General features: G+C 43.2%; 1 protein-coding gene across 5 annotated transcripts; it reads left to right on the forward strand.

Annotated features, from left to right (window-relative positions):
- Positions 1-690: 690 nt before the first annotated feature.
- Positions 691-11511, forward strand: abcg1 (ATP-binding cassette, sub-family G (WHITE), member 1). Of its 5 annotated transcripts, none has more exons than XM_018704841.2 (15): positions 691-871; positions 2432-2678; positions 5774-5891; positions 6205-6337; positions 6497-6547; positions 6646-6791; positions 7606-7729; positions 7816-7930; positions 8004-8149; positions 9065-9166; positions 9254-9422; positions 9521-9621; positions 10051-10209; positions 10293-10411; positions 10544-11511. In XM_018704841.2, exons 1-15 carry the CDS (start codon positions 869-871, stop codon positions 10770-10772), a joined length of 1962 nt encoding a protein of 653 aa, XP_018560357.1. In that variant the 5' UTR covers positions 691-868; the 3' UTR covers positions 10773-11511. The 5 variants fall into 5 exon arrangements, with proteins under 5 accessions (XP_018560357.1, XP_018560359.1, XP_050921531.1 ...); XM_051065574.1 differs by lacking the exon at positions 691-871 and adding an exon at positions 2805-3022 and having other exon boundaries at positions 2580-2678; positions 10544-11510; XM_018704844.2 differs by lacking the exon at positions 691-871 and adding an exon at positions 2880-3022 and having other exon boundaries at positions 2582-2678; positions 10544-11510.
- Positions 11512-14024: the final 2513 nt, after the last annotated feature.

Genomic DNA, 14024 nt, shown 5'->3' on the forward strand with positions numbered 1-14024 from the left:
TAAGAGGCAGAAACCTTGAGACCGGACTCAGGGTGGAACCGGACTCAGGCCTCGATCAGCTGGGTTGAGAGAGTAAAACATCAAAGATCTGTGGCCTCTTTGAGGCAGTGAGTCAAATCTGAACAGCGCCTCCTGCTGGTCGCTGCCACTTAGTGAAAATCATATCACTTCACAACCCAACCTCACCGACACAAATGATCACATGATGGTCAGAAGTCTTGGCAATTAATAATCGATCTGCGATTAATTACAGTGGCTATGTTAATGGGTTAGAGTCGTCGTATAAACACGCACAGATTTTATTTTGTTTCTGAAAATAAAAACGAGAAAATTTGAGTTAACCTGAAATTAATGCCCCCTGCAGCCTCCAGTGGTAACTACCTCAGATCCTAGCAGCTCATATATGTATATATATATATATATATACATATATATATTACCCATGATCCCCTTCTTCTGGAGCAGGAAGAGCTATAGCTGTAACAAACACACCAAAGTCTGTTTCTTGATATTTCAGTTCCTGGCTGGACGTGAGAGACAACCGCTGGTTTTTAATGACTTCAAAACTAACTAACTAATCAGGATTCATCTTGTTGTTCATCACCTGTAAACTCATTCATTCTTTAAAGAGTCAGTTCCTGAACACGAAGGATTCACCATCTGCAGCTTTTTCCCTCCTCTCCACAGAGGGTGGGGTCAGCAGCTGGAGGGGGCGTGGCCAACACTCAGGGCCGGTGTGTGTGTGTGAGACGTTGATCAGACGTGTGTGAGGGAGGCAGAGTGTCAGAGTGTTGCCGTCTCTCGGCCATGGCCTGTCTGATGGCCGCCTGGTCCGTCCATCAACCCCACCGTCACCAACTCCATCATCATGGTGAGTACTGAGGACACACACTGACACACTGAGGACACACACTGACACACTGGACCAGAGGGGACATGTTGAACAGACTTGCTGTAAAATAAATCTGGTTTGACCTGACACAGGGAACATGTAGTGGAGACACAGCAGAGACAAACTGTCCCCACACAGCTGACTTTAATGAGCCTGGGGGAGTCTGCAGTCTCAGGGTTATTGTTCATCTTGTGTTAATTAAATGAGCCTAACTTTTACCTCAGGTGTGATCACTGGATCATGATTGGACCAAAACAGTCATGTGACACATGCAGCTGGAGACCTGACTTTAAATAGAAAAACTATTTAGTGATTATGGAACAGAAAATTTGATTCGTAGAGTAAAGAGAGCTCAACAGGCTACAGCTGCAGAGTGGTGGGGTGTTGGTTTTTTCATGGTACGAGACTGTGGACATTTTCCTGGAGAAATAAATAGAAATAAAGACAGATTAGAGACACATTAGAGACAGTGTGGAGACACAGACAGAGTATAAAATTATATAAAAACTGCATATGTATATATATATATATATATGTGTGTGTGTGTGTGTGTGTGTGTGTATACACATGTACATTATTTGATCCATGTAAATGTGCATGAACCCAGAAGCTGCTTTAACAAAAGTAAAAATATAATTTATTCTTTTTGTTGTTTCTATTTCTTCCTGTGTTTTGACAGTCACAACTCGTATTTAATAATTTTGGTGCAGATTATTTTCACAGCTCAACATGTTGTTAACAGTTTCTGGGTTTTTCAAAGATCAGTGGGCTTTGATTTTTGACATGTGATGGAAACATGAGCCTCAGTGGACACACAGTAGATACGTGATAGAAACCAGACAGGTGACGGAGCGGTGATGAAGGTGATGAAGGTCTCCTTTGCTGAATCACAGCAGCAGTGTGTCCTGTGTTCAGTTCCTGGCGTCGGGCTGTTTTCAGCTCGGTGACTAAGCTCTCTTGCGTCCGACAGTTACCTCCTGCAGATTAGTGTCCCATATGGAGGCAGGATGCTCACACGCCGCCCCACATACACAACACTGAACCAGCTGACGGCTAATCTGACAACATCCACTGCTCGTCATCTGCTGACAGGTCGGCCTCTGTCCTCACTGAAAAACCTCCAGTCCAAATGAAACCTGATCACCTGTCAGGTAAACTGTGCGCATCACATACAGATTCTGCAGCCATCTCAAGGCAGAGAACGACCAGAGCAAACGACATCAACATCTTTGTGTTTAGGAGTAAAACAAACACAGTTTTAAAAGTGATGCGAGGCTGTAACACCTGGACACACCTGGACACACCTGGACACACCTGCTGCTGCTGAGAGTGAACCAATCACACGGCAGCAGAGCCTGAACATTTCAATCAGCGGGTCTTACTGTTCACTTTGATTAAATTAACAGAAGTTTAAACTCAGTACACTGCTGATAGATTTCCTGTCAACTAATTGTTTACCTAATTAAATAATCAATTAATGGACTAATCGAAGTTAAAGTTTGGATTCTGATCTTACACTTTTCTGGTTTAAACCTTCAGAACACTAATGGGCCCCCGGACCTGATGTTGGACCCCCGGATGGTGTGCGTTTGTATGGACGAGGTGGTCAGCAAGCGGCCGGTGGGAAGCCAGCAGACGCCGCTGCTGCAGGGACACCTGAAGAAGGTGGACAACAACCTGACAGAGGCCCAGAGGTTCTCCTCACTACCACGGAGGCCAGCGGTCAATATTGAGTTCAAAGACGTCTCGTACTCCGTCAGAGAGGGGCCTTGGTGGAGGAAGAAAGGTACAGAACCACATCCAACAGAATCTAGATCCCTCTGATCTCACCAAGTTTTTAGGGAGTCCAACAGTGTTAAACCCCCCTGTCCTGTCACCTGATCATCTTCATTAAAATCTAAATGTTCATCAGAGACATCAAAGGCTAAAAATCTGTTAAAAGCTGAGTATGAGTAGCTGTGACCTTCCTCTCCTGAACCCTGGTCAGCCGGTCATCAGAGTGTTTAGGAAACCGTCGATGTCCACAGCAGATGAGCCCAGAAAGAAGAAAACAGTACCCTGAGTAAATCCCCTCAGTGTTAGACATAGATGAGGAAATCTAGATCAATGACAACCACTAAGAATCCTGAGGTGAGTAACATCATTAGAACAACTGTCTGTTAACTGATTATTTTAGTATGTAACTTCTCTGAATCACTGACACTGAAGTAAAACCTAAACCTAAACAGAGAGGTGAACAGCACCTGATCATATTCTCCACAGTAACTCTGTTTTAGAGGTGATTATTGACTATTCATTTTTGCATTGCCATATGAAGTATCATAGTTTCATATGGCCTTACTGTTGCTCTTAATACAGTGACAAAAAAGTTGTACCTTGCAAGAAATCAGCGTTGAGGACTGAGGAGTCAGGGACCAGGGAAAGACTATGTTAACGTTACATGGAAAACCAGTGAGGAGACATTTTCTACCTCCCAAAAAAACAGTAAATAAGAAACACCTCAGACTCCCCTGAAAGCTCTGCCAGGCTGATACACCATCGTTGTCTTTTACTCTGTGTTGTAAAGCCATCTTCCCTGAATCCTCTGACTTTATTCATTCTTTAAAAACTTGATTATTGTGATTATTATTCCCGGTCCCACTCAGTCTCGTTTGACTTTTATTCCCGTCCCAGTCACGTGATGAGTTTATTCCCATGGGAATCACATGACCCACAGGGTTCCTGAAAAATTTATTATTATTATTATCAGAGTCTGGTTTGGGAAGCAGTGTGTGTGTGTGTGTGTGTGTGTGTGTGTGTGTGTGTGTGTGTGTGTGTGTGTGTGTGTGTGGATTATCAGTCTGTAATCTGTTAATCTCAGTCAGGGTCTCTGGCTGTAAATAGCTGCAGGTCAGATTAGAAGCAGCTCTGTGTCTCTGTGCCGTGAGAAAAGACAAACAACACAACAGAAACAAGACGACGGAGACAACAGATCAGTCTGTGACCCCCCCGGCCCCCGTCAGTCTAAACAAACTGTTGTTGTTTACATACCAACAAACAAACAGATCAGAAAACACGACACCTGATCAATCACCTGATCAATCGATGATCTGACCAAGGATCAGTCGGATTTCTGGCAGAAATTTTGATTGTTTGTCGACATGTGATTTCAAACATGGCTGCTGTTAAAACTGCAGTAATATCTGACTCGTTGTATTATTACTGCAGTAGTTGTTGACTTGTTGTAGTATTACTACAGTAGTATTTGACTTGTGGTAGTGACGTCGTCTTGTCTGAATGAACTTTATTGGAACTGTCCCATGTTTACGTTCAGTGTCCGCTCCACTTCCTGGTCCTGACAGGTCAGGTGATCTGATGTATGTCCATATATGGACAAGTAAATCAAACAGACTTCAAAACATGACAAAAAACATTTTCCCATAATTTCCATCTGTGTGTTTAGAGCATAAATGTTATATAAATGAGGAGTGGATGTGGAGAGGAAGTCCAGCAGTAAAACCACAGTAAAGCCTCGTCTCCTGTTTCAGTTTCTCAGGACAAAAGACAAAGAAAAGAACAAAAACCTCAGACATGAAATCTGAACTGAGTTCTGCTATTTGTGAAACAGGTTTAAACGGAATCAGCCTGATCCACACACAGAGCAGCAGAGAACTGACTGGAGATCAGTTTTATCTATGTACAGTCGCATTAAAACCACCTGATGGAAGACCACTCCTGAACCTCTGGGTCCTGTGGGGTCTCCATGGATCTGGCTTGTTCCGAATCATCCCACAGATGCTGGATCAGACTGCGATCTAGGGAGTCTGACACAGTCTGAGGTCTGGACTTCCTGTTCTGTTGTGTTAAGTCTGTAATAAGGAGCTGAGTCTCAGATCAGGTTTCAGATTAAAACCAGAGTTTCACTGTTCTTACCTGCTCAGGTGTGAGGATCAGGTTGTTGCTGCTGCTTTGACCTGAGATACTGAAAAGTTCTTACGTGATGAAAGGTGACGCACAGGTTCTCGGCCCTGATGCATTGTGGGTATTCCTCAAGTGCAGCTGAGTGACTGTAGGTTGATGAGTGTGTTAATGAGGTTACTACAGGCTATCGTCTCTAATTGTTATAAAACACCTGAGGTCATTAAATGTTACCTGAACGTTACCTGAACGTCACCTGTTACCTGAGTGTTACCTGAATGTTACCTGACAGTCAGCACTGAGGGAGAAGACAACCCGAGTATCTGTTACTACAGTACAATGTATATCACTACAGTACAGTGTGTATTACAGCAGTACAGTGTGTATTACTGCAGTACAGTGTGTATTACTGCAGTAGAGGTTACTGTCGGTCAGGGAGGATTAAATCCGATCCAGTCAGATCAAATCTGATAATCTCATTAAAGAACGTTCAGCCTCCATCAGCAGATAAACACTGCAGCGGTTACTGCAGGTTACCTTCATCATCCTCCTCCTACTTTCTGGTTTCTATGGTAACCACATGGTTATAAAATAATGACATTTTCTAAACGAGCAGATTCCTCCACTGCAGACATGGTCAGATAATTTTAGTTAAATTAACCAGAATCATCTGGAGGAAATGAAATGCTGAGTCTGTGATATTTTCCCTCAAAGTGAAATAAATGAATTAAAGGAAATGAACAACAACACAAACCGACTGGAAACTGCAGGACAACAATAACGAGATAAAACCACCTCTAACTGATCCTCCTGTAACTGATTACTCCTGAGACCTGATCTTGCTTTGTGTGAATGTGAGCAGATTAAAATGAAACCAGAAAAACCTCCAAACTGATCTGAAACCCGATTCGTGGACCTGCAGACAAAGCCCTGTTCTCAGACCGGCTGGGAACCTGCGGACTGATTGTTTCTGTTCTGTCTCAGGTTACAAAACTCTGCTCAAAGGGATCTCTGGGAAATTCACCAGCGGGGACCTGGTGGCCATCATGGGGCCCTCAGGAGCCGGGAAGTCCACCCTCATGAATATCCTGGCTGGATACAGGTGAGGTCTCTCAGTCTATGTGATGGACCGTGATTAGTTCCTGATAAAGTCTGATTTATCTTAAAGTCAATGTTTGTGTTTCTGTTCACTCCTACTGATTTTAAATGTTCTGAAGAAAAACATCTGTATCTCTTCAATCCGCCTGTATCTGTAGTCCAGTCCTGTATCGGTGACCTGGTCCTGTATCCGTGGTCCAGTCTTGTATCAGTAGAGTAGTCCAGTATCAGTAGTCCAATCCTGCATATGTAGTCCTGTATCAGTAATCCAGTCCTTTATCAGTGACCTGGTCCTGTATTGATGTGTTTCTGAACAGGGAGACAGGGATGAAGGGGGAGATCCTGATCAACAGTCAGCCCAGAGACCTGCGCTCCTTCAGGAAGGTTTCCTGTTACATCATGCAGGACGACATGCTGCTGCCTCACCTGACCGTACAGGAGGCCATGATGGTACAGATCTGTGGTTGACTCCGTAGTGAGACCTAAACTGAAATTTAGATTTATTGAAGTCTATGATAGTCGTCAGTCCAGTTCAGGCTCTGTGATCCAGTCCTGGATCAGTGTGTTGGGTTTCAGATGCTGCGCTCTGAAGTCTTGTCGTTTCTGCAGGTGTCAGCGAACCTGAAGCTGCAGGAGAAGGTGGAGGCTCGTAGAGAGATGGTGAGTTTTAACCCCCGACTAATCCCTGGTCCTGTCATTGTTCTCAGAGGTTAAACAGCAGGTTTGGACTCTGGTCCCTGGGCTCTGTGTGTGTTCAGGTCCGGGAGATCCTGATGGCTCTGGGTTTACTGGACTGTGCTAAAACCAGGACGTCTCACCTGTCGGGGGGTCAGAGGAAGAGACTGGCCATTGCCCTGGAGCTCGTCAATAATCCACCGGTCATGTTCTTCGATGAACCAACCAGGTCAGAGCGATGGACTATGTCCTGGGGCCGGGTTCAAGTTTTAATCTTCTGCTGAAAATATTTATTGGTTTTAGTCAAAAACTTAAGTCATTTAAACCTGAGTGTGGGACCTTTGTCTCCTCCTTCTGGCCATCAGAGTAATAACACAAACAGGACTTTCAGCTACATAACACATGGTCCTCATGAGCTGATGGAGTTTTGTTAAAGTGCCCAGAGAAATGTTTCTTACTCAGTTTGTTGTTTTTATTTTAAGTTCTGTGTCAACTGAGCTGATGATGAAGACCATGTAATACAGTTAAAAGCTCAGGAACGAGTTGAGACTGTTTTTGTGCTGATTTGAGTTTGAATGTTTTTCACGTCGCACAGATTCAGTGAAGACCAGGAACAGAACAGACTGAATTTAAATAATTTTAACCAACTTAGAGGAAACCGGGATGTTAAGGGGTCAGGTAGGACCAGGACCTGGAGTCCAGGACCCTTGTCCTCTGGTTGGATGGGGTAGAGGACAGACGGTCCTGTTCCTCCTGATGGTTCTGATGTACAGATTATAACACCTTCTGTGACTTGGCTGAGGTTTGAGGTTTTTACTCTTTACCTGCCTTCACACAGAACAGGTGTGTCCTGGATCTGAACCCACCTCTGTTTCCAGGTCAAATGTGTTTTACTTGCCTGAAAACTAAGGTCACTGTTTGGTCCAGAGGAACCAGCCTCAGACTGGAAAAATGTGTTTAGATGCAGATCAGTTTCCTGGTCACTCTGAAAACCAGAACAGAACTCAGAGACTGAGTGTGTCCCCTGTGCCTCTGTGTCTCAGTGGTCTGGACAGCTCGTCCTGTTTCCAGGTGGTGTCTCTGTTGAAAGCTCTGGCTCAGGGAGGACGAACCGTCATCTGCACCATCCACCAACCCAGCGCCAAACTGTTTGAGCTCTTCGACAAGGTGATCCAGTAAACACAACGACCACACAACAGTAAATAAAGTGATGACAAACACTGTGGTTAAAGTTTATTGTCTGTGTGTTGCAGCTCTATGTTCTGAGTCAGGGTCAGTGTATCTACAGAGGGAAGGTCTCCAGTCTGGTTCCCTACCTGAGAGACCTCGGACTCAACTGTCCCACCTACCACAACCCCGCTGACTTCGGTAAGAACCGCCCAGACCACTCCACACCCCTCATTCACCTTCACCTGCTCACCAACAGTCATCTGCTTCACAGTCATGGAGGTGGCGTCCGGAGAGTACGGCGATCAGATGGTCCGACTGGTGAGGGCCGTCCAGGACAGGAAGTGCGAGAAGGATTATCAGACCGAACTGAACGGAGATACGAACCACCACCCGTTCCTGTGGCAGCGCACGGAAGAGGTAAAAACAAACACACCCCAACAATCACTGTCCCTATCAAAATAAAAGTCAGAGAAATGTTTGGACATCTCTTGAGGAACATGACAAAGAGCCCAAGGTGTTGACCTGGACTTCAGACTCCTCAGTGGGGATGGGCATATTTGATTATCGACCACTAAGAATTTTGTTGATCACATGGAATTAAATCAGTTTGTTCATATCAGTGTTGCTCTGTTGAGTGTCTTGAAGCAATATAATGATTTTCACTACATGGCAGCAACCAGCAGGAGGCGCCATTAAAATCTAACAGGTTAAACTGAGCTGCCTACGAGCTGTCGTAGAAATCGAAGATAAACACTCAGAGAGCAGGAGGAGTTTGGTGTCAGATCATTTCCAGTTCACTGTAAACATGTTGTGATAATTAGTTGAATTGTGTGTAAAAGCCTCTCAGTTGTGTTTGTGTGGAGCATTGTAGCTTTGGTTTGTTAATCTGTTGCTTTGACTCGCTGCCTTTATGAGGCCACAGATCTTTGTTGTTTTACTTCCTGTTAGTTCAACTTTAAAAAACCTATTTTCTACCATAGACATATAAAAAGTAATGATTAGTGGATGATTGATCAAAGTAAATCTACTTTATATAAATATAAAAGTACATAGACTCTCATTGAGGTTTTTGTCCTATTATTAATACTTTTGACCAAAAGTGACTTTTACTGGATATTTTGTATTTTGCAGAAGTTTAATGAACCTAAAGACCTTTGGCATGTTTTTCCTTTCATAAGATCTCAACAGTATTTTCAATAAATTACCTTTTTGACATTTTAAATACACTGTGAGTAGTTTATATAAACATGTTCCTCCCAGCCTCTGTTCTTCAGGTTTAATATGACACTGAATCTTCATTAAGTCTTTTGTCTTGTTCCTCGTCTTCCTCAGGAGAGTTCTTCGTCTGAGGGTTGTCACAGTTTCTCGGCGAGCTGCATGACTCAGTTCTCCATCCTGTTCAGGAGAACCTTCCTCAGCATCCTCAGAGACTCGGTGAGAACACACAGTGACACCTGATGGACAGGTACAGGGACTGCGGTGTAACAGCTGTTGTAAGGAATGTTCTGATTGGTCGAGCAGGTGCTGACTCACCTGAGGATCTCATCTCACATCGGGATCGGCGTTCTGATCGGTCTGCTGTACCTTGGAATCGGGAACGAGGCCAAGAAGGTCCTGAGTAACTCAGGGTTCCTTTTCTTCTCCATGTTGTTCCTCATGTTCGCTGCTCTGATGCCCACAGTCCTCACATGTGAGTCGGCCATGTTGTGTTCATCAGGTGCTCGTTTTATTGTGTTAATTCTGTTAGTTTAAATGTGTTGTGTTGTTATTTGTGTGCTTGTGTTTCAGTTCCTCTGGAGATGGGAGTTTTTCTGAGGGAACACCTGAACTACTGGTACAGTCTGAAGGCTTACTACCTGGCCAAAACCATGGCTGACGTCCCCTTTCAGGTAACAACACAGGGAGGCACACAGAGAAGAAATAAACTTGTGAGGACGGACTTGTTGCAGGTTCAGGTCTGTGCTCAAGTCAAGTCAAGTCAAGTCAAATTTTATTTATATAGCGCCAATTCACAACCGAAGTTATCTCGAGACGCTGTACATATAGAGCAGGTCTAGACCGTACTCTTTATCTTATAAGTTTTACAGAGAAAAACCCAACAGATCCCACCATGAGCAAGCACTAGGCGACTGTGGCAAGGAAAAACTTCCTTTTAAGAGGCAGAAACCTCGAGCAGAACCGGACTCAAGGTGGGCGGCCATCTGCCTCGACCGGTTGGGTTTAGACAGAAAGAGAGGGGGGTGGGGGAATGGGGTAGAACCTGTGCTGCAGGTTTAACTTGAACTGTCCTGTGTGGTGTACTCTCTGTATGTGTACAGGTAGTATTCCCGGTGGTGTACTGCAGTATTGTGTACTGGATGACGGCTCAGCCTCCAGATGCCGGCCGCTTCTTCCTCTTCCTGTCTCTGGGGATCCTGACCTCTCTGGTAGCTCAGAGTCTAGGTCTGCTGATCGGAGCTGCCTCCACCTCGCTGCAGGTTAGTTTGCCTGTGTGTCAGCTCACCTGTGTGACCTCACAGACAGGTGTGTTCAATCTGGTGTGTTTGTTTGTTTACTGCAGGTGGCGACGTTTGTTGGTCCAGTCACGGCAATCCCTGTTCTACTGTTCTCTGGGTTCTTTGTCAGTTTTGATACCATCCCCTGGTACCTGCAGTGGATGTCCTACATCTCTTATGTCAGGTGGGGGCGCTGTTTAATTAAAAAACTACAACTCTGAACAGAAGGAACAGAAAGAGAGTCGTAATGTCCTAATGTTTTAACTAAATCTGCCTCAGGTGACCACATTTCTCTTCCTCATGCCTTGTGTTTCAGATATGGTTTCGAGGGCGTCATCTTGTCCATCTATGGTCTGGACCGAGAGGATCTTCACTGCGATGAAGACGAGACATGTCACTTCCAGAAGTCTGAGGCCATCCTGAAGGAGTTGGACATGCTGGACGCCAAACTCTACCTGGACTTCATCGTGCTCGCCATCTTCTTCTTCTCTCTTAGGCTCATCGCTTACTTTGTCCTGCGGTACAAGATCAGTGCTGAGAGGTAGACCAAGGCCAGGATCAGGACCAGGACAAGGAGGACGATGATGATGGAAGGTCACATGGGGGGAGAAGACCTGAGTGTCCTGCATCTAGGCCAAAACCTTTAGGCCAATGTTAGCGTGTAGCCGTGGAATTTGTCCACATGTGAACACTGAATCTACTTTGGCTCATGAAGAAGAGACATAGTGGAGCAGCAGAGTCCAGTTCAGTCTGGGGGGACATCAGAGGTCTGCAGACGTAGATTTGATTTAATTTAAAGGTCTCAGTCATTAGAGGACGAGGTGAGGACATTCAGGTCCTGCAGGAAGAGGAGCTGGTCTCCTGATTCCTGAAGGTTTCACTGTGCCACAACCTGAAGGACCACAACAAAAAACGTCTGACAGACCTGGAAAAGACCTGAGGTTTATGTCCAATCAGGGCGTCGCGACGTGGATGAACTCTGGGCGAACTCTGGACTCTCACGATCAGTCTGTTTTAAGGAGTCTCAGAGGTGACATTTATTTTACTTTAGTTCAAAAGGTTCGGGGTCAAAGGTGAAAGCAGCATGAGGACAGACCCAAACCAGCGCTGTATCTCAAACTGTTTATAAATAAAGATGTATCATTTCTTGAATAAAGACTTTATTTACTCTCAGAACTCTGACAGAACAAATCACTGCAGCTTCATGTTTATTTCCTCTGTAGGAGTCTGAGTGTTTCTGAGTCCAACACAGAATAAAACAGTTCAGCTTTGAGCTTCAGGGAGAAAAAAACAAGTTATGTTTTAGTTCTCAGCACATATTCAGAGTTTTTTTTTTCTTAAAGGAAACTGGATAAACTCAAGTTGTAAAAATGAAAACTGAAATATAAAATCCTGATATGGAAAAGGTAAAAAGTTCAAATGTGTAATTAAAGGGAATATTAAAACAAGAGTTGGTTTAAGAAAGTCAGTGTATTTGTTACTAAACATCAGAACAATGTGAGAATACAGAAAGTATAGTTAGTATAAGAAAGTATGGTTCAAACAATATTCAGAAACAAGAAGCAGGGATAGAAATTATGTTAATGCCGATTCCTGGAGGATTGAGGAGGCGCGAGGACACGCCCACATACACCTGGAGCGTGACTGCTCCTGGCCACCTGCGACACCGTGCTAATCCTGTGCTAACAGAGTTAGCCTCCATAATTTAAGGTAAACATGACAGCTAAGTGTGAAAGTGCTTTATTGTAGCTGAAGTTACCGTGTGTGAGTCCATGTTAACAGTCACAGCTGATCGTCAGGGTCGTTTATGTTAACGTTAACGTTAGCTAGCTGTTAGCTGTAGCCGCAGACTGTCGCGAAGTCAGGTCAAATCACATTTTGATTGATGTGATTTGATTAGTGCAGATCTATTTTCGTATTTTATCAGAAAGCTCAGGAATCAGTAGGATAATAAATGGTTTTAGTGCCCGTCCAGTCCGGCAGGTGGCGGTACTGAAGCTAAGAGCTGTTTGCTAACCGCCATGAAACAAAATAAACAGAAGAAGAAAGTTTTTAAATCCAAAACTTTCATGTGGCGTGTAACGTTCTCCGGTTTCCTGCTGAAACTTATCATTGATCACATCAGTAAAAATAAGTTAACATTCGGTCTGTTTCGACCTGGACCAGGATCTCTGGACCAGGATCTCACCTGTTTGTTGAAAGGCTGAGGACGTTAGAGACTCAACGTCGACCGCAGGTGAGTCAGAGTTTACCTGGTGACATCAAATGCTTGTTTCAACCTGATGTTTAAAACGAGAAACTACAGATATTGTCGAATTAAAAATACAATAATTAGCATAAATTTTCAATGGAACTGAACAGAAATCTGAACATTAGAAAAAGTAGAAAAGTATTGAATTAACTCAAACATGTTTTATTGACTTCACAGTGTTCACATTAATGATTAAACATTGAACACACCCACCATCACTGTCAGCGACTTTCTAGATTAAACAATTAAGTGATCCTGAAAACCTGAGCGCTAAATGTTTAGTCTGGATTTTAATTTATTTATTATTATACGTTTGTGTTTGTTTTATTACTTGAGTTATTCTTTTATTCTGTTTTTTGTTTTTTTCCCCTTTAATTACTTTTTATTGCTGGTTTTACATCACATCTCTTTTAGTTATTTTTTCACACTTAACTTTTCTAGTACTGTCTTATTTTGCTAATCTAAAGAATGTTTTCTCATTGCAAGATTTCTGATTATAACATAAACACATATATGCTTATAGTTTTTATTGTGTGAAGCTCTTTGTGTTACATTGTTTTTGTATGAAAAGTGCTGTGCAGATAAAATCTGACTGAAAATAACTGTCAGTTATGAATCATTAATGTTGAATATTGATCAGATTCTAATGATCAGTGAGCCTGTTGATAGTGACAGTTTATCAGCTCATCACTGAGTCAGTTCAAGGTTTCACAGATGTTCCTCAAACTGGTTTAAAAAAAAATCTTACATTTAATGTTTAAAGTTTTGAATATTTAAAGTTTCACCAACATAACGAAACAGCTTCCTTCTTAACGTTTCACTTCAGTGAAACAACTGAAACTTTTATTGATGTTGTGATCTTAATTAAATGAAAGTGTTGGGAATTTTGAAGCAACAAAATTAATGCACATTAATAAATAATTCAGATTTTCCTTCAAACCTTTCAAACGATGATCAGGAAACATATTAAATGAGAGTTTATGAGTTGTTGTAAAGGTTTTATGTTTATTTATTTTATGTGACGTGTTTATTCTGCGTCATTTCATCAGGTAGACTCTGATCCAGCTGAGTCCACGTGGAACCAGACAGACCTGAACCCACACAGAAAACCTGCAGCTTCAGGACCTCAGGTCAGTTTCTTCATCTTTTATTGAAGGTTAATGAGCTGCAGGTTTGAACAGTGGAAGTTAAAGAGCTGGTTGATTTGTGGAGGTCGACTCTGGGAACATGTCGGTTTGTCGATTTTCCAGGTCACGTGACAATCAGAGGTCTCTGAATTAGTAACACAGTGAAATGTCCTCAGTGTCTCTGAAGGTCTAAAATACCTGTTGAATGTTGAATGGTTTATTTGTTACAGGCCAAATGAGAGTTACAGGTGAGTGTAATGTATCTGTGTGACCAGCAGGTGGAGGTGTTTAACCACACATTGTTTGGACTCTGCTGAGACAGACTCAGAAAAACAGCAGATATTTAACCAGTAGTTTAGCTTCTGAAGCCACTGATCCACAGAGTCCAGATCCTCAACAGTCCTGAAATGAAAAAATAC

The sequence above is a fragment of the Lates calcarifer genome, linkage group LG21 (assembly GCF_001640805.2).
Source record: "Lates calcarifer isolate ASB-BC8 linkage group LG21, TLL_Latcal_v3, whole genome shotgun sequence".
In the NCBI taxonomy this organism is placed as follows: Eukaryota; Metazoa; Chordata; class Actinopteri; family Centropomidae; genus Lates; species Lates calcarifer.

What these genes read in the sequence shown, in the direction of transcription:
- abcg1 (XM_018704841.2), top strand. An exon ending in TGGAGGCTCGTAGAGAGATG is followed by an intron (nt 6,548 to 6,645) that starts GTGAGTTTTAAC and finishes GTGTGTGTTCAG; the next exon opens with GTCCGGGAGATCCTGATGGC. An exon ending in TCCTACATCTCTTATGTCAG is followed by an intron (nt 10,412 to 10,543) that starts GTGGGGGCGCTG and finishes CTTGTGTTTCAG; the next exon opens with ATATGGTTTCGAGGGCGTCA.